Raw genomic sequence first — 20,766 nt, 5'->3', positions numbered from 1 at the left:
TGCAAAGCTTCCTCCTGCAGGCAACTTTGTGCAGCTTCACTCCATGGGGCATCAGCCTTATCTAGTGATTTCCTACCTCACTTTTCATATACTCTACCCCTCAACCCTCCATATTTTACTCTTATTAATACACATAAAACTTCCTATTACACACCAATGTGCAAATGACCTTTAGTGGCAAAACACACAAAAAAATCCTTGATGTATTAAAATTAGATTTATTTATTTTCAAATGGGTCCTCCCACAAACCCACAGCAGCATTTGGGCGCAGTCAGTTCCACATTTGTGGAAGCACTTTGTGGTCTTAATTTGCAGTTCCCGTTCCATTGTTTGTTGGGAGCAGTTGCTCAATTAAAGAGTATTTTGTTTCCTTAAGTAAAGCATTTCACTGACATTTCCTGCATCAAAACATGAGCTCCGAACAAGAAATGTGCAAACTTCATTTCCATTCGTTATCAGTGGAACTACCTACAGTTCCAGACACCATGCATACAAATGACAAATTCGGAGAGGCCTCCTTAAGTGTCTACGGATCACCTGGACAAGCATTTTTTTTTTTACATGATCAGGTTGAAAGGGTAAGAAAAATAGAGAATTTTAGAGTATCCTTAGTTGCCTTTCCACAAGAGAACACTTAAAAAATAAGCCATTTGGTACAGTATTTCTACGTGGGTTCTGGCTGCGGGGTATTGTTTGTCATAACATTGTAAAATATAAATCGGGAAAAAAAGAGTATCCTGACAAATATAATAAAAGTAATGCACAGTACAGGTTCCTTGTACACAATACAAAACTTCCATGGGGAAAAAGGAGGAGCAAGTCAGTGGACAACACCAAATTCAGGAAAAATTACAAATATCCACCACACAGACCCATTCCATGTTTGCTGCCTATTATATCAAATTTACTTTCCACTCAGGACAGTCCTCGTTTAACATTCATATTCTATTACCAATTCTTAATCTCATAACTTTATTCATCCCGGCCAACACTGGTACACAATCTTCTATCATGTCTCCATCTTTGCTTTCCCTAACCTTGCCGTTTAAAATGCCATCAGAATATTCAGTTCAAACCCTACTGGGCAGCTTTTCTGGGAGACGGCAGAAGGTACACCTCTAGTGAATAGGAGGACTAGTGTTGGCACCTTCATGTCCTTTTTGGATTTCACTGCCTATAACATGGTTGCTCTCCCTCATTATAGGGCGAAATCATATATATTTAGATCTAAGGTGGCAGCGCACAAACAAAATAAATATATTATACATTATCACATAATGACTTTTCCAAGCCTAGTCACCCTGAGCAAACCTTAACTTCCTTCCAACTCTCTTTTGAACCAGAATTGATGCCAGCCATAAAAGTTGAGTTCCCAGACCATTGTGCCATTGCTGGTGTATTTCTGATGGATGTTTTTTGTTTTACCAGGATAGCCCAGTGAGAAACTAAGCAACCCACAATCTGATGATTCTTAGATCTTTCATTTTCTCTCATGTTCAAGCCCTGACTGGCAATCTGTGGGTTCTGGCAAATGCCAGAGGGGCTGCTGTAAGATGCCATAGACAGTCACTATTTAGTGGTCTGGGGGGTGTGTGAAATTCCAGGACCTATTTTGACTCCCAGTCCAGACCTGCTCATGATATCCACTGCTTTAGCTTCTCTTGTATCTGGACAGCACCCAGCACCAAACAACACAGAGAAAAACCAGTGAAGGTGTAAGTAGAAGAGACGGGGTGGTATGACCCACTAGGACGTGGTTAAATAGATTCAGTCTCTATGTCATCAAGCCACTCCGGGTGAGAGAATGTGATGTTGTATACTGGTGCCCAGCGGGCAAACACTAATTTCTCTGTGATAAAACGGTGGTGGTTTCCTCTACGGCCTTGCTCGTTCTGAATGTACGTGATGCACTCGTCTGGGCTTTTTGGTTCGTAATAATGATACGGCATCTTCCTCTGGCGTTTACTGGAAGACAAAAATGAGAGGCTCAAGATGGTTTCCTTGTGTTGCCATTGTTCCCCCACCCCCAGACAAGCAAAAACATTGTATGTGCAGCCAAAGCTGTATTTTCTATACAGGCACCCAGGGGGTGACCCTTAGGTGTCTATATAAAAAAAATGTTCTTTTTCCAAATTTTTGTTGAAGCCCTGCACAGATACTTGCATTGTGTGTGTTGGGGGGAGGGGGGTGATAAAGGATGTTTCTGCTAGAGCAGGACTAACCGTGATTATAGATAGAGATGACCTGTTTAAAGGGAAAGAAAGGGTTAGGGTATATTTTAAAGTGAAGCTGCTGAATGCTTGCCTAGCAAGCTCTGGAACTCAAGTCCCACTGGGACTTACATATTTCCCCTCTGCAGCAAGCAAACTCATGGTAAAATACCTGTCATGGAGATATAAACTGTTTGAAACTATTGTGCAGTGTGTGGCCAGACAGCAAATGGAGCAACAAAATCAAATATATATCAAAGATATAAAGCTAAAAAGGTGGCCGTAGTAGTAGTAGTAGATTTTACAATATGTGGCAGGTAAGGGGTTAAATGAATCGCCTTGAATGCAGTCAGTTCAGATCACTGCAAGGACTTACACACAACTATTCCCAACTGTGAGCCTGTCAGTGTATTAGATAGAAGACAAAAAGTCAGAGAGATTTAGGAGGTCAGCAGCCATTGGCCCTAATCCCAGTGCAAAGAATAATACAAGTGTAGTACTTGGCAAGGAACGGGAGGCAAATATCAGAGCAGAGATGTACTTATTTCTAGATTATTCTAGATAATCATTCAGCTCTATTCTAGATAACCACCAGCTGTAACTGAACAACAACTCCCATTGTGCCAGGGGACTATCTTTTAGCTTCCAGTGCCCCCACCGCAAAATCATATAGTGATTTTCCCCACTGATCAGTAATCCCAAAAATATACGGAGCAATATGAAAAAATTACTGTTTAATTAATCATTTTAAAAACAAAATGTGCATGTATAATAGTGGACCATACGCTTGTCACGTTTCTTGGCCTCCCGCCACATTCTCAAAAGCTACCTCCCACCAATGTAACCTAGGGTGTAAATGTAAAGGCAGCAGTTGGTAGAGAAAATAGAACTGTAAAGGGTTGCAGTGGGTACCCTGACTGATCCAAGAATCCAGTTCAAGGTGTTTAGGTTTTGGGGTCCCAGAGATTTTTCTTTGGGGCCCAGAATCTCCTAGTTATGCTGTTATAACAGTATATTATAAATGTGCTTCATTCAAGACGCAAACATTGATATACACATCTTTCAGGGCCCCCACTGTATCCTCAGCAACTACATGGCCCGCTGTGTCCCTTGCCTATCCATATCTTATTACCAAGAAGATATATGGCTAGATATATGCCAATCTACCCACAGCCTAGCTGTCTATTATTTCTCTGTACATAGAGGTTGGTTGGTGCCTAGCTCTTTGGCCAAAAAGTCTAAATATTACATGTCTATTTATGCAGTGCTTTACAGAGTTTATAAATCATTCACTGCTCCAATGGCGTTTACAATCTCAGGTCTTTATCACAGATTTCTCAGGTTTCTATATACAGATTTATCATGAGCCAGTTAACCTGCCTGTATGTTTTGGGGGGAGGAACCCCCATGCCAACACAGGGAGAACTCCTTGCAGTGCCCAAGCCAGAATCAAAATCAGGACCCCAGCGCTGCACAGCGGAAGTTTATATGATTAGTGTTCAGTTTTCAAGACCAAAATCAAAGCTGTTACCTGCAGTAGTTTGGGGGAACCATGCCATACACGTGCACATTGTTGCACAGCTCCACTGCTATCACCATTGTAAACCAGCCCGTACTAAGCCATGAGTGAGACTTCGCTCTAAGTGAACAAGAACATTTTTTTACTGCAGGATTCTAAGCCATCTACAACAACAAATAATTTAATGTTACAACAAAGATAACAATAAAACGTACATAAAAATGCACAAGGGGCTGGTTTTTAAGGTGTTAGAAGATTTTTAACTGCTAATATTATGAACTGGAAATAACAGCGCCACCTACTGTTTATTTCTGCCAACTTCCTACAATTGGCTGATAATCAAATTCCTGAAAAAGAAAATGTTTCATGATGTTGCATTGCTTAGAACTGAGAAACCCCAGATAACTCTTTTCTGCCCCCTAACTTTATTTTCTTGTAACCAGTGCAGTTTATTTTCTAAACATTTGTAGAGCAAGTGGATGTCTGGTTTTAAAGATAAGAGGTGGCCACCATATCAACATAATATATATATTTATGAGTTAATTTCTCACCGGTCCCTCCCTGTCTCTGCCCGGAACAACTCGTCAAATCTCCCCATGTTCCTTGGGGACACAACAAAGGCAGACACGTTGGGGAAAGCTGAGCTGGCTCGTTGGATGATGTGATACATATTAGACTTGCTGCCCTGCTGCATCTTGTTAGGAGGTCCCCAAAAGATAAGAGTCTGTCCTGGAAAACGGCTTAAGAACTCTTGCGGCCTCCTAAGAACCCTGTATACACTGGAGTGGGCCACCACGCGGAACGTAGTCTTGTTCCCAACATCCTTTTCGTAACCTGTGGTGGGGGCGTCATTCATGCGAATAATGCATTCTGCCTGGTTGATCTTTGGGCCCAGATCAGTGTTGAGGAGGTGGCTGGAACTGGTGACAATAACGCAGCTGTTGCACTTGGGATGTAGTGTCTAAAGAGAGGTCAGGCAATCACTATTAGGTGTAACAGCAGTGACACTTCCTAACTCACCTCAGTAGCACAACTAGGTATCTGGAGATGATTTGAAAATAGAAAAGTATCATTTATAAGTTACATCAAAAAATAAATTATTAAAGAAAATCCAAACCCTCAAAACAAATACATGTTAAATAGTTCAAAGCATTCTTCTAAGCTCTTTTGTTTGGAATAAGTTTGGAATACAGGTATAGGACCCATTATCCAGAATGCTCGGGACCAAGGGTATTCCGGATAAGGGGTCTTTCCGTAATTTGGATCTCCACACTTTAAGTCTACTAAAAAATCAATTAGACATTAATTAAACTCAATAGGATTGTTTTACATCCAATAAGGATTATTTATATCTTATTTGGGATCAATTATAAGGTACTGTTTTATTACTACAGAGAAAAAGATAATCAGTTTTAAAATCCTGAATTATTTGATTAAAATGGAGTCTATGGGAGACAGGCTTTCCGTAATTCGGAACTTTCTGGATAACGGGTTTCCGGATAAGGGATCCCATACCTGTACCAGCAACCATCTGCTGGTCAATTCAGTTGACCAGCAATACACAAATCTGCTTTCCCTCTAGCGTGGGTCACTTTGCTTCAAAGTCTACAAAAGTGCAGCTTTCCCTCCTCACCTTGTTGCCAGACACTGAGATGTATCCGTCTTGTAGCAGCCATTTTCTGATATTGGGTGGGTTGGTATATTTGAGCTTCAACTCCCTGTAGTTGAATGGTTCCTCGCTGTTGTTGGAAGTCAGTATGATGAGAAAGGTGACCAAGGCAAAAATCAGTATAAGCGCTGCTGTGCGGCCCTACAGGAGGACCAGATAGTATTTAGTGGATCAGAAGCAAAAAACAAATCCAGATACCCAAAGTATCAATTTTAACGCAATAATAATAAATCTAAATTAAAACCAAATAAAATGATTAGAAACTATAAAACAAAAAATTAAAGCAAAGTTACTTCTTTATTTTCAAAACATATAGGGTTATATGATAAAAGGCACTGAGGTTGCTCAAGAGCAGTAACCCATAGCAACCGATTAGCAGGTAGAATTTACTGTTTAAAAGCATGAGTTACTGCTATGGGTTACTGCCCCTGGGCAAATATTACATATGGGTATAGTGCATTAAAGTTGGTGGATAAAGGTCAGTCATGAATGGGGCAAACCACATGTGACATGGCCATGCCAGCCTTCTTTTGAGGATGGGAATGGTTTGTTGATAGACCCTTTAAGACTGACTAGGAAAAAGCCGTCCACCCCTTTTTCTACTAGTGCTCCACTATATCAGCAGTACTAATAAAGTGTTCTATGAGAAGCGCCTGAATATACCACGTGGTCTGACATTTGTAGAATGGCCTTTTCTAAGCAACTTGTTGGTCTTTATTTTTTATATTTTTTTTGTTTATTTTCTTTAAAATGGGGGTCACTAATACGGCAACCAAAAGACTATTGCTTTATAAGGCTGCCTTTTTTATTGATTACTTTTAATTCAATATTTTTTTTTTCAGGCTTCTTCTAATCATCTTCCAGTCTCTCATTTAAACTACTACCTAGTTGCTAGCATCAATTTGTACCCTAGCAATGTTACAGAGTGCCTAAATATGAATGTATAAGGAATAAAATACAATATTAAATATTACTTTGGAGGCAGGTCAAATGGAAAGACTAATAATTTAGAAAACATTTAAGTGTCCAGCTGCAAGGCCAGCTAAAGGTGAACTTCCCCAATTAAATAATCACAGTCAATAAAACACATGGCAGGGTTTCTGCCCCCTGTGATGCACAATGTATTCCAGTATATGAGGGGTTTAAGGACGGCATATCTCTTTTGTGCAGCTCGGAAAAAGTTGGCACTAGCTACTTCAACTCCCAGCATTACTCTATTAGATGTGCCAATGATAGGATACTAAGATTTGTAGAGTATAAGCCCCTCCAATTCACTCTACACATCCTGCATCACCCTGGGTGTGAGTATGCACTTTTTTTCTAAAATCTGCTATGTGTGTCTGTACCCAGGCTTGCACTGTGACTCAGGGTGCAGACACACCAGAGAGTGGTTTAGAGAGCAGAGGGGTGACTTATGACTGTCCCATGTTGCAGTAGCCTAAGGAGAGCAAAAGTAGTACTTGCACCTGGGGCATAACTGGACGCACACTGGATTACAAATCTGGCACAAGGTGCAGAGCAGAGTGTGGGCAAGTGCAACACACCTATATCATGCAAGTTAGTGGCTGGAGCGTTGACACCTACATGCTTTTCCCTACTCATTGCCCATGAATACAGTTTGTAGATGCAGGCAGCACTGTTTTTATGGGGCAGATGCAGGAGTCCATTTGTAATCCAGTGCATGGTGCCAAGCATAGTGCACAACCACCCTGGGCACAACACAGCGGAAGTGCAATATGCACCCCGGCGCTCCCTAACTTGTGTGTTTAAATTACAAACAAGTTAGGGGGCAGTAGAGGAGATGCCTACGTGCCTCCCCCAGTCTGCCTCTCATGAATACAGCACTATCAAATGCAGGAAGCACTGAATTAATGGAGCAGATGTAGGCGAGTGCAGAGACCTGTGACCATTTGGAAAAGGCAGGGTGCAAGTGTACAGAACACACCCTGCCTTTTCTAAATGGTCACAGGTAGGTGCATTCACCTACATTTTTTTCAAATTTGCACCCTGGCAACTGTCTCCTCTAGTTTTTAGGAAGCACAAGTGCAAAAATGTTAACATTTTAAACATTAAATCTTAATTAGTATACCGTGACTCTCAGTTTAATTTTTGGCAGCATAAGGGTCACCATGTCCAACTTTCTTCCAAGTTCTTCAGCCAGAGGCAGATGCTGGGAGAATTAATCCAGCAAAAGAGTCAAGACCAAAGGATGTAGGAATCAAACCAGGGCTGGGCATTCACATGCTCATGATATGGAATGGAAACTGGGGAAGGAGCATGGCTTATTGCTTAGAGAAGATGAAGCATGCAGTGCAATTACTGTGGTGTTAGACATATCCCACGCCGACTTGATCTTATTACCCCTCGATCATTTCCTTGTGTTGCCCGCTTGTGTCTAAAAAAAGAAAAAGGCAAGCTCAGTGGCATGGTTAGGTCACTGCAAGACCAGATCTGGCTTAATATCAGGAAAATACCTTCCTATGCATTTTCACACGATTAAGCCTGATCGCAGCATGAAAAGTTTTATACAATGATCCATATTCTTCAACATTACTAAGTTTTTTCTGACACTTTGTTATTCTCACGGGAAAGGTGCTGCATCTATCATTGCCCTTATATGATCCTTGTGGCTTTCTCCATTAGTAAGCAGTTAATTAAAACAAACAAATAGCGCTTCTCCATTGTGAGCAGAAAACACCCACCACAGTAACCACAGCAACTCGTGGCTTCAGCTTCCTTTACAAGCTCCACTGCAAAGTTTCCTAAGCTTTACAACACTGCATTGTGCAACAAGCAACTCCTTTTTTTAGCCCAAACCCAATATACGGTACTTTATGTTTAATAAAATTGTTTCACATTGTGTACTACTTACAGACTGGATGGCATTAGAATAATAAAAGAATGAAAATATATATCTCCACAACAAAGTAAATTTTAATAATAAAGACTAATAAGTCTATTATTATTATGTCATTATTCTTCAATTAAAGTTTGTGTTTATACAGTGCAGATGACCATTCAGCATTGTTCCATTGATTAAGGTTGACAGACCCTGCAGATCAGGGGGCAGTTGAGCTGCTGCTCCTCCCATGTCTGTATCTGCTTATACCCCATTCATTAATAGGCCCATTGGCCAATAATAATTTCAGTTTTGACAGACCAGTTGGATTTCAGACTGTTTCATACCACCCCTTTCCATTGAAAACAGTATCCGTCTGCCCCTTGCTGTTCTCTGCACTGCTGGTTCTAATCAGAAACCAGCTGATTAACAGATCTGTGAAGAAGCATGCAAGGTATCAGGGGAAATGGAGAGCTGACTTCTGCTGCAAGTGTAATGTGAAATATGCTGAATGCATACTGTATGTTTATATCCACCTACATCTGTGTTTTTCACACCTACTTAGTTCCAGGCCCAAAATTTGGCCAGCAACCCCTTTAGCTCCTTACAAGTTTAGAGGTAAACTGAATGAACACACACATGCATGATAATGTTGTGTCAAGTAGCAGCAGGGGGAAGAGAGCACAGAAGAGGTACCTTCCTAGCCCCCTTCCAATTGTTGCACCATAGCCAGGTGCCTCGTCTGCCTACCCCTAGTTCTAGCCCTGTGTGTTCATCTATAGGTTCAAGCTGTGTAGGACTGGAGTGTCCATTCGCTGCCACCTCAAGGGCCCACCACCCTAGCCATTAGGGCCCCCAACTTCCATTGAAAACCCCACCTCCCCACACCCTATTGTACCTCTAAAAACATGTTCATCCATCCTAAAACAGTTGGCCCAACCAGGTTTGCTTCTGGAGTCTTGCTTCTGGAGTCTTGCTTCTGGAGTCTTGCCAGCCCTGTGCAAATCTACAGCAACAAATATGGCTTCACCCTATATCTTACTCTAATTACTTTACAGTTGTCCTTCAAAAAGGGCCAAGGCCCCACAGTTTGAGAACCAATTATTTATTATTGAACTAAAACAAATGGAAATGTTGAATCATTAAAACCAGGACGGGATTTAAGAATAGGGCGCCGTATCGGCGTATGGCTTTGCATCTATCCATTCTGCTCTGATTGAATGCAAGTTCTTGCCAAATTGCACATGAAATCTGCTGACTGGATAGTAAATGGCCCCTTTCATACTTTTGCCTTTGATTACTGCTCCACATAACTTCCTGATTACTGCTAGGGATGTAGCGAACCTCAAAAAAAAAGTTTGCGAACCCGTTCACGAACTTACGCCAAAAAGTGCGAATATTCGCGAACTTTGTGAACCCCATAGACTTCAATGGGAAGGCGAACTTTAAAACCTAGAAAAGCCATTTCTGGCCAGAAAACTGATTTTAAAGTTGTTTAAAGGGTGCCACGACCTGGACAGTGGCATGCAGGAGGGGGATCAAGGGCAAAAATTTCTCTGAAAAATACTTTGTTGACACAGCGTTGCGTAAAACCGCAAAGGCAGCTGGCAGACCTAGCGGAAATACGCAGCGTTTTTTGCTATTTCGCACTATTAGCACCATGGAAACGGGATTTGCTGAAAAACGCCATGTGTGGCTTGTGCGGCTTTTTTAGGCAGAGAAAAAACTCAGCGGAAAAACGCCACGCGAACCCAAATTGCGAGCATACACGAAAAGTTCGCAAACTTGCGAACGCCCGATGTTCGCGCTAATTAGTTCGCCGGCGAACAGTTCGCTACATCTCTAATTACTGCTTCTGTACAATAGATTGGTTCCCAGCCCAAAGGAAAGCTGCAAGTAACCCCTACTTGTACCATGCACCACTCCGTGGCAAAACCAGGCCTGGCCATCTGTTTCCAGTGGCATAAAATCAACATTTTATATATATTAGGGATGCACAGAATCCAGGAATCAGTTCGGGATTAGGGAAGATTTGGCCTTTTTTAGCAGGATTCCGCCGAATCCACACTCCTGGCTCAACTAAATCTGAATAATTAAAATCTTTTTCTCACATAAACATGGAAGTTGAAAATTTTTCACCGCACGCAGTGCTCTTTAACCCTTCTGTGTTCTAATTTGTAAATGCAAATTATTATTTGGATTCAGTTCAGTATTCAGCCGAATCTTTTACGGAGGATTCTGGGTGGTGGATTTGGTGCATCTCTAAAATATATATATGGCTTTTTCTACCCACTGCTCAGAATTTTTATCTCCCCAATTTGTGCTCTTTTGCAGCCATAAACAGGCAATTATATTCTCACTCTCCGTCTCCAACCCCTCAACATGAAGACAGCCTCTCCCCTGTCCCCACTTGTAATTGCACCAGAAACCTGCTCTGTTCTGTTTTAGCAGGAACTCAATGCGTTTCTATGACAACAGAAGCAGGAGGCTGGCAGCCATCATCCCCCTAGCAGACTGTTTTAGGGGAGGGGAAGATGGATGATATGAGCGAGAGAGAAAGCAGAGGGACAGGAAAAGCCAGAGTACACGTGAGGGAGGGGATATGACAGAAAATTGTAAATTGCTTAAATTTGGGGATCACAGATATAAGCTGAAAGAGGGGAAAACAGAATTTGCAGTGGGGAAAAAATATTTTATACTTGCCTGTCATATTCTACACTACATACATAGCTTTATTTAAAGCTTCTGAATATCTCACTAAACATAAAATACTCAACACCACTGCTATCATCTATAAATATATCTTTAAATACCTATCATATAAACCAATGCATAGGGTCTCTTGTCAAAGGCATGGCATCCGTTATCCTGAAACCCATTATCAAGAAGCTCTGAATTACTGGAAGGCCATCTCCCATAGACTCCATTTTAAGAAAATAATGATTTCCTTTTTATGTACTTGATCCCAACTGAGATCTAATTAATGCCTGAAACAATCCATTGTCTGGGGCCACATTGATATAGGCAATCTTTATTGAAACAGTCACAGTGAAAGTTTTCTATTATATTTTCATGCAACATGTCTGGAGCCCATGGGTGTGATTTAACTGGTTGCTTCTGTGACAAACATATTTTTATTATCCTTTATTTTGATAGGGTTGATATGTTCCACCGTGTTTCACAGAGGTTATACATCATTCACTGTATAACTATGTAACTTATTATCTAAGGTCGCAATCACATGAATGTTGTATTCAGACTGTGGGAGGAATTTGGAGTACCCCGAGAAAACCTACACATACATGGTAAGAACTTACAAACTCCTAGAAATTGTGCCCTGGCTGGAATTGAGCCTAGGACCCCAGAACATGGCAGCACTGCTAACCAGGAAAGGAAGACCTTTAATTGAAAACATGATTTATCTTAATTAAGCATGAAATAATATTTTACAATTCTTTCTCACAGTTTGTATTGTACAGAGGGCATCACCCCCTGCAACTTTGGCATTTTTTCCCATATCTCTGTTAGTGTAAGAGAGAACACAGAGCAGAGCTTTACTGCTAAACTGTTTGGATTGCAGAGTTATTTAGAGTACAGATCGAAGTCTAGAGAGCTATATTAGGAAGTTGCCATGTGTGATGTGGGAACAATATGATTGTATTAAAGTTGTTTCTGCTAGAGATGGCTCTGGGACAAAAGTTCCCAAACTATAGGGCCAGACTGAAGGCCATTTGCTGTTCTAAGTAGCCCTGGAAGATCAGATAGAGAAAGATATTGTGGCTTAGCACTTATTTGCTGTCCTAGATAGTCCCAGGATCATGACTTTAATGATTCAGCAATGTTGTGATGCATGAGTTTAACCTTATTATGAGCTGAAGGGGTCTTTAATAACATACAGAACCTTAAAGAGGGAAAGGAACCACAGCAGTCTGATAACCACTGCTCTAGAATAATCTGAATCATCCAACCCTGGAGGACTTTCAGGCCCTGATACTGACATGATACCACAACTATTCAGTAAGCTAAAGGGGTCTTTAACTAAATACTAGACCTTAAAGAGATACTGACACCTGAAATTAAACTGTTTTCTAAATATATAATTTTTATGTTTCAAGTCTTTGCATAAGCTTTAAAATATTGCCATAAAAGTATTTACCCGATGCTTTAACATTATCTATCTGGACAGTCGGGTTGGCAAAATAGTCTGGTTTAGGAACTCCAAGTAACAATTACAAAAGCAGACCTATTAGCGAAAAATGATCATCACAACCTATACGTAACCTTAAAAGTACATTTATATTTTGAAAAGTTGTTTTTTTTGTGTCAGTATCACTTTAAGGTGGGAATGGAACCATGGCAGTTTGATAACCACTACTCTAGAATAATCTGAATCATCCAACCCTGAAACATCTGCCCAAAGAAGAATTCCTGGTCTTGATACTGACATACCATAAATATTCAGTGAACCACTATATTTATCCCCAGACACCACATGGTGTGAATCAGGGATCCTCAAACTACAGCTCGCAGGCCGGATCCGGCCCCCACAGGTAAGTTACCTGTCTGAGGGTCCATGAACTGGCCCCATGTTTAAAAAGTTTAAGGACCCTTGGCTTCTTGTTTGTATTCAGCGTATATTCACTAATATAAAATGCAGGGTATATTGACTAATGGAAACATGCTTCTGGTTTAAGTGCATTACTAGTGCTACCATAATATGTATTAATGCAGGCTATGCATTTTTTTTCCACCATGTGCATGTTCAAGATCTGTAAGCAACTCCTACAGATGCTGACCATTACAACTATATAACAGCAAAATGCAACAGTGAGTAGTGCTTGTTAAGATGTGGCCTAATACTGAACACAGACTCTTGGTAATGATACACTCCCAATATCATCTTTTGCCTAGGGAGTCAAACCATTAATGAGCACCAACCAGTTTCCAGCACTTTGTATCATGAAGTGATTTTTAGCCTATTGGCAGAACAAGGCAGTGGTGCCCATTCACTAAAAATAACAAAATATTTCTATATCCAGAATTATATTGGTGAAGTGCACCTGTACCTCCTGAATTAGTAGAGTAACAACAGAGGAAAGATGCCCAGTAGGTGCTGGTGGAGCAAAGAGTTTGAAGAGCCCAGAATAAGCCCATGCCACCTACATGTCAGACTGACCAATTGGCTTCATTTTGATCAGCATCTCTTCCTCATAGCAAAATTCTGTATAAACCAAAAAACCCCGAATTGTTTATATTATGACAAACCTTAGCTCAACTTTAATTCCTGTTCTAGATTAGCGTCATTTTCCATCAGTACAGAAAGGCAAAAGGGTCCTGAATCACAAAAATCTGCTAGAAGGGTGAAGGTTGTGTCTTTATATAAATGGTCCAAAGTAGGTCAGGGCCCAGCCAACCCTAAAGTTCTCCTTACTTCACTCTTGACTTTTCATATAAAGCCAGAACATTATAGCCAGTGTCCCATGTTCACTGGCTATAATCCTAGGAGTGTAGGTCTATATAATGTGTAATATTTATAGAGAGGTACAGCAGCTCCTTTCCAGGTGTGGTTCCTTATCCAGGGGGATCAAGATAAGGGGAGATGATAAGGACCAGATTTTAAAAGGAACACGACATAGCTGATCTGTTAGCAAGTTCTCCAAAGGGTACTCACCAAGGCCATGGGAAGCAGACACTGGCAGATATGGGGTCCTTCCTTTAGCTTGGGTTTCAGGCCTCCTCTCTGGCTGGCAGGGTATGTCTTCTCTTTAAATCTTGGTGCCTTTTCCCTTTCCAAAGCTGGAGCCAGCATCTGTTTTCTTTCTTTTATAGGCTGGGAGCCAGTGCTAGTGCTTGGGCTTTCCTTCCCCCAGCAGACCCTCGGTGCAGTTCGTTCTCTATCTATTTTAATTGCAGCTTCCTTACGGCCTGAAGGTCTCTGTCCCCCACCCACACCATGGTCCTTTTTATCTCAATTCCAGGGTCCTGCACCCACCCACTCTCTCTCCCTGTGATGGATTCTAGGTTTACCTTTCTCTGCTGGTGAGGGTCTCTTTGCTCTTCTGTATCTCACTGTCTCAAGGATCTCTCAATCACTCTTTTAGGATCTCTCTTTATGAATACGGCCTTGCCATGCCAGGAAATACCTATTAAATATAAGACAAGGAAAGGGGCTGCCAGTGCTTCTTCCCTCCCAGAGGGTCTATCTCTCTCCCAGGCTGCAGAGCCCCAGTAAAAGCAGCAGCTGCTACAGGAATGCAGTGACAGCAAGAGAACAGCTGGGTCCTAGTGCCTGATATGTTTTCTCAGAATGCCTGAAATCCATTTATTTTGTTTGTTTATTTAAGATCTGACTTACACATCCAATAGTTCACATTCAGACAGCAAATGATGATTGGGAAATAGGAAGACAGCCTTAATAAAGATAATACTTTAATATAGCCTGTTTTGGGAAATTTGGAGAATACCCTTTTAATTTGTGGAATGCCGCTGCCTATCATGTAAGGATAACAGTTAGAAGGGCAGAGGGATTAGACTGGCACATGATCAGTGCCCACACTCAATCTCTCAGAGTAAAGGCATTGCTAGCAGATTTTTTTTAACCCTTTGTGGTATGTAAGGGATTGTAGTATTGTTGGTATTGTAAGTGGATGTATTAGAACCTAATATATATATATATATAACTTTATTTATAAGCACCACAAGGGTACACAGTGCTGTACAATCTTACAATATACAGAATTACACACAGGGAGGACAAGTGTTATAATAAATACAATAAATAACTATAAATACACAGGGAGTAAGTGCCATGTGGTATGAGACACAGTAGGAATGAGGTCCCTGCCCCGTAGAGCTTACAATCGAAGTGGTTGGGTAACATACAGGCACAAATTGGAAGATATATATAATAATTATCTAACAAGTTCTTGCTCTGGATTGAATAGCTGCAGCCAATCATAAGGTTGCATTTTTTGATCTGCCATTTGAAAACAAACATCTGATTGCTTGCTAAAGGTTCTTATATCCAGAGCAAACTTTGCTTATGCATTGTGGGTATGAATACATTAACAGGAGAAGATGATGCAACCAAGGTTTCTGGATGTGATAGTTGGTACTTTATAATTATGTTATAAAAATAAAACAGAATGTAAATATAAATAAAGGGCAATACTATTATGCACCAATGCAATGAACTGTGAATGAATTGTGCTATAGGCCAGGGAGCTCAAACTCAATTTACCTGGGGGCCGCAGGAGGCAAAGTCAGGATGAGGCTGGGCCGCATAAGGGATTTCACAAAAAATTGGCTTTCAAGGGATAATGCAAGGCACGGCGGGCGGGAGCTGCTGATTACGGAAATGATGTATGCCATCATAACAGTTATTATGGGAAGACGTTCTGTGTGCACAATTAGCTCCTTAGCAGCTAATTGTGCACACAGAACGCCTTCCCATAATAACTGTTATGATGGCATAACGTCATTTCCGCAATCAGCAGCTCCCGCCCGCAGTGCCTTGCATTATCCCTTGAATCGCAATAAAAATCACGATCCATTCATTGCTTTTGAGAAGGCGTTGGTGCGGGCCACAAAATATTGTACCGAGGGCCGCAAATGGCCCGCGGGCCGCGAGTTTGAGACCCCTGCTATAGGCCCTTGAAACTGATAAGGAAGATACTGTTTGGAACTTGTACATTCCAACCAAATACATTGAGCGTAAAATATCACCATTGCTCTACTGAACCTGTTATAGGTCACCCTTGCAGTACTGGGGCAGGCTATAAGATGCCCTTAAGAACAGCTTATAAAGGCTAAATCTGTCTTTTGTTTTAGCTACTCTCCAGACTGGGCCCCCATGCATTGTATTGAGGTCCCCTAGAGGGGTTGGTACCATTTCCTGTACCCCTACACAGTTCTAGCTATTATCCCCTTTGTTAAAAGGAATTGCTATGTTGTCTGTGCAGTCCAAGGGTAAATTTGCTGTGCTCTTTATAGCCCAGAGAAGTCACCACTCTTGGTCTTCTAAAGACAGTGCTGTTTTATGGTGCAATCATGCAGGTAGGTAAAGACCATTCCCTCTATTCGCAGATCCTAAATTCTGGTGAGGGCATTAAAAGTTGCTCATGTGGTTACAACCCAGATTTTTTTGATCTGACTCAAGAGTACATGACATACCTTTGTATTATTGGACATTTTTAAGTTTTTTATAATCTCATGGCAGTCACGTAAGGTTTAATTATTCACTACATGGAAAGGCAGAGCACATATAAAGTGTTAAATGTTAAAACTTCATATAATCTACATGAGCCATATTAAACTTATTTGTATAATGTATTTCCTCCATATAAAACTCATAAAGTGATAAGAGAACTAGGGAACAAACATTGTACCTTTGCTTAAGAGTGGGCTAGCCTTGTACATAATTATCACATGGGTAGTATTATATGATCTTTAACAGATTAGGTTTAAAAATCGTAAGCTGCACGTAGGCTAATCTTTTCTTGGATGCTGACAGTTTGCAACATAGGTTGCGACAAGAGTTTTGCACTATATTCCTAAAGCTAGCCTTACACAAGAAGATCCACTAATTTGGACTCAGTCCATTTGCAGCAACTGATTGATGAAGTTGTGTTCAACCACATCAAGCATAATGCCTCTGGGCAATTCAGTCCCTGTGTGTATGGGTAGAGATTCTAACCTGCCAACACGTTTTACTAACCTGCCAACTTCATTTCAGAGAGACTGTAATGAAGATAATACTGAGACTGCAATAGGCACATCAAGTTATCAGCAACATGGTTGTTATTGTACCCCTCACACGGGTTACACTCACAGTACTTTGGTAGCCTCTAGGGGCTAGAGGGGTTTGGGATTTTTGTGTTGAAGCCACCCTTTTGCTGTTTATCATGTGATCCTGTGGCAGTGTAGGGGTGGAACATCCCATATGTATTAGTAATTATAGTAGCCAATGTTTGTTCTTTTGCATGGTACATCTTTAGTGGTGTTTAGGCCAACAGCAAGAAAAACTTTACCCCATGACCCCATTATTTATATAAAGAAGATGGTGAAATTATTACTTGGGAAGTTTACCAACACAAGACTTTCTATGGAGAACTATAATTATATATAAATATATTGCTGATCTCTTTTTGGGGAGGCCTCCAACCTGCAGCCCTTCTGCCTGACACAGTGTTGGCATGTTAGGACCCATTACTGAAAAACTGGTGAAGCAATGAAATGCCTGAGCTTAGGGACTGGCTTACAATATATTGTGTATATATATATATATGGTGCTTACGATGCTCTTAACACATTAAAGTGCCCCGTGCCGCCAGCCTACCTACGGTGCTCTTATTGCATCAAAGTGCTCCAAGCCACCAGCCTACCTATTTGTATGAGCGCATTACTGAACAGCACACTGAACATGAGCGGGTACTGGGAGTTGCAGTTCAGCCTCACAGTGATTCCAGCGCCCTTTCTTCCTTGCACTTGCACATTTTATTTTATTTATTTCACTCGGATTTTTCACTTTTTTCTCACATGGTGATTTACTTCTCTTGCACCTTCTACTTGTTTTTTATGTCTTCTTTTGTGTTTGTTCTGTACAGTTTCTCATGTAAATACACGCCCACTCTATCATGTCATCAAGCCTTTTTGGCGCCACTGCTGGGTATATCAGGGGGGTTTGACTGCCACATCTGAACTTTGAGAAAGGCTGCTTGTGCGGCCGAAACGTCAGTCCTTGATTTAAATAAAGCTTTTTGTTTTTTGCACCTAAGACCTGAGTGTGCGGCATATGCTTTTCTGTTTTATATATATATATATATATATATATATATATATATATAATCACAATACTGATTAGTATTTAATTTAGATTCTCATTACATTGCTGCTCTTAAACCAGTTCATTGTGCATCAGAATGTTTCACAACTGTGAAGGCCTGAATCATTACTATAATAAAGATTCTGGTTGGCGCAGTAAGTTCAGTATATGAAATATAGTACTTTTTAGGCCTATATCTTATTTGGGTATAGTTCTCCTGTAGTAACTGGAAAATGCAAAGCTAATAATACTCAACTAACTGTGAGAGCTGTGAAGTTGTGGAATTCCCTCCCCGAATCAGTTGTACTGGCTGATACATTATATAGCTTTAAGAAGGGGCTGGATGGATTCTTAAAAAGTGAGGGAATACAGGGGTATGGGAGATAGCTCTCAGTACAAGTGAGGGAATACAGGGGTATGGGAGATAGCTCTCAGTACAAGTGAGGGAATACAGGGTTATGGGAGATAGCTCTTAGTACAAGTTAATCCAGGGACAGGTCTGATTGCCATCTTGGAGTCAGGAAGGAATTTTTTCCCTCTGTGGCAAATTAGAGAGGCTTCAGATGGGGTTTTTTGCCTTCCTCTGGATCAACTAGTAGTTAGGCAGGTTATATATAGGCATTATGGTTGAACGTGATGGATGTATGTCTTTTTTCAACCCAACTTACTATGTTACTATGTAACTGCACCACAACATAAAAATATCACTATTTTTATATTTTTGTAGCTGCAGAGGAGGAAGTTTGTACATGCTTGAAAAAGCTAGCTTGCAGAAGTTTTACCCTATAAGTGCTATGCTGTGCTGCATGTTGTCATTAAACCAATGTATACATCAAAGAGCAAACTGCCATGGCGTAGAGTGGCACAATTTTAGGGGCAGCACGAGGCCCACTGGTTGCATGTGCACTGGGGACTAGGAGGGTTTTTTTTATAGCAGTATCATCTCCTGCCCTGGCCTGGCAATCCATGGATCCTGATAAATGCCAGAGGGGCCGCTGTAAGATGCCCTAGAGAATCACTATTTATTGGGCTGGTGGTGGCTGTTTGGGCCTCTGTGTACTTGAAATGGGTTGTTATGTGACTGGATCTGAAGAGAAAGAAAACTGGCCATACAAGGGAGATGGGAGGGTGCAAAGGAGCCCCCTGGTCTGGGATGCTCCACAACAGGCACTGACTAGAAGGGATCCTGACTATAGTTATATGTGAGCTAATTAGACCATGTTCTCCAAGGTTTGGGGCATGTGTTATTGGAGGGGCAACAGAGCTTCCTCAAAGAGGCACATGAGGTATAACTGTAAGAAGTCCAGGCATTGCTGTGTCATTGGAAACTATTTTCTGCTGTTCACTATGATACATTTGTTTGAGGCACCAGTGGAAAAACTAGCTTGCTAATGTTGGCATGTAATCCTTAGATCCACTTGCCTTCCTTACTAAGAAGGAATGTTCTGAGCACACAATAGGTTATGCCCTTATACTGCACCATAAGGCTATGCCCTTATACTGCACCATCTAAGGGAGACAATATGCCAGCTCCCACATATATGTATAAATACAAATATACAAAAATGGAACCTTCAGGTGTACCCTCATAATTTACTGTCTAAAGGTGGCCAAAAACATTGCGAGGTCACCAAACAAGCGGATCTTCTTCCTATATGTGCACCTAAGGTGGGCGATATTGGGTTAATTCAATTGTTTGGTCCTAGGGCATGGTGGCGTGCATAGATCAGGTGGCGTGCACTCAGATCAAGGAGCACATCAACAAGCCGTTGCGGTCCCTGATCCAACAGAAAGCCCATGCCCTCAGTGCTTCAGTGTAGCAATACTAACCACTGCACACTGTCCAGGTGAAGGTTATGATGCTTTCTAATAAATTAGGTGCAAAAGAATATCTTAAAATTACAGTGAGTAGGGAGAATTTCTGTATGACTACAGCCTGCAACTAGCTAGAGGTAGCTGCTACTAACCAGAGACAGTGCCACTTTAAAGGGCACATTTACTAAAACTAGAATTTTTCAGGTCTTGAAACTCATATAAACTTGACTTGGTATTTTTTTGAATAAAACACAATCATTCTTACATTTATTAAATGTCACGATAATGTTGGTAGGGTCGAACAAAAATATTGAGTTTATTGTCTAAAAAGGAGGAGTTTGACTTACCTGAAAATTCTTTTCTAGATGGCCCGTACTGTCAGTAGAGATGCTGTGCATCACCTCCGGAAAAAAAAAAGCCTTCACCTCCGGAGGCAGGATAGAAGAAAAAAAAGAAACTTCTCAGCTGCACCTACTCCCTATAAGTCGGTGCTCCTCCTTTCTCCTTCAGTTCTTATAATAGACAAGTTAGGAGAGTAAATAGAGGGAAATGTAGTAATAACTGGAAAGGAGCTGTGTTATAACTTTAGGGTGGGGCTTACTGCACTGACAGTATGGGCTATCTAGAAAAGGATTTTCTGGTATGTCAAAATCCTCCTTTCTCTAGTCCCGCCCTACCTGTCAAAGCAGACGCTATGGGGACGTTCTAAATCTGTCCATTGTCTAGGGTGGGAATATTCAAAGAGAAAGTCCCCTTAACGTTGCACTGCTGCCTGGAGGACTTTCCTGCCGATGGCTGCTGGTGCAGAATGGAAGACCTGGAGTCTATAAAACTTAGGAAAAGTAGAGAGGGATGCCCATGTGGCCGCCTTTCTGTTCTGGTGCGGCCGA

General features: G+C 41.2%; 1 protein-coding gene across 7 annotated transcripts; it reads right to left on the bottom strand.

Annotated features, from left to right (window-relative positions):
* Positions 1-202: 202 nt before the first annotated feature.
* st6galnac6 (ST6 (alpha-N-acetyl-neuraminyl-2,3-beta-galactosyl-1,3)-N-acetylgalactosaminide alpha-2,6-sialyltransferase 6) lies at positions 203-20,295 on the bottom strand. Of its 7 annotated transcripts, none has more exons than XM_031890267.1 (6): positions 20,224-20,295; positions 7,720-7,794; positions 5,364-5,540; positions 4,282-4,691; positions 3,743-3,850; positions 203-1,966 (listed from the first exon to the last, which is right to left on the bottom strand). In XM_031890267.1, exons 2-6 carry the CDS (start codon positions 7,732-7,734, stop codon positions 1,759-1,761), a joined length of 918 nt encoding a protein of 305 aa, XP_031746127.1. In that variant the 5' UTR covers positions 7,735-7,794; positions 20,224-20,295; the 3' UTR covers positions 203-1,758. The 7 variants fall into 7 exon arrangements, with proteins under 7 accessions (XP_031746127.1, XP_031746125.1, XP_012823592.1 ...); XM_031890265.1 differs by having other exon boundaries at positions 7,489-7,794; positions 20,224-20,270; XM_012968138.2 differs by lacking the exon at positions 20,224-20,295 and adding an exon at positions 13,910-14,492.
* Positions 20,296-20,766: the final 471 nt, after the last annotated feature.

The sequence above is a fragment of the Xenopus tropicalis genome, chromosome 8 (genome assembly GCF_000004195.4).
Source record: "Xenopus tropicalis strain Nigerian chromosome 8, UCB_Xtro_10.0, whole genome shotgun sequence".
Lineage (NCBI taxonomy): Eukaryota > Metazoa > Chordata > Amphibia > Anura > Pipidae > Xenopus > Xenopus tropicalis.
The sequence above is the reverse complement of the archived record's forward strand: the minus strand, read 5'-3'. Positions and strand labels throughout refer to the sequence as shown.

What these genes read in the sequence shown, in the direction of transcription:
- st6galnac6 (XM_031890264.1), bottom strand. Translation starts at nt 14,047, where the DNA reads ATGCTGGCTCCAGCTTTGGAAAGGGAAAAGGCACCAAGATTTAAAGAG. An exon ending in GTCTGCTTCCCATGGCCTTG is followed by an intron (nt 5,541 to 13,909) that starts GTGAGTACCCTT and finishes GTCCTCCTGTAG; the next exon opens with GGCCGCACAGCAGCGCTTAT. An exon ending in GTTCCCCCAAACTACTGCAG is followed by an intron (nt 1,967 to 3,742) that starts GTAACAGCTTTG and finishes TTTGTCTTCCAG; the next exon opens with TAAACGCCAGAGGAAGATGC.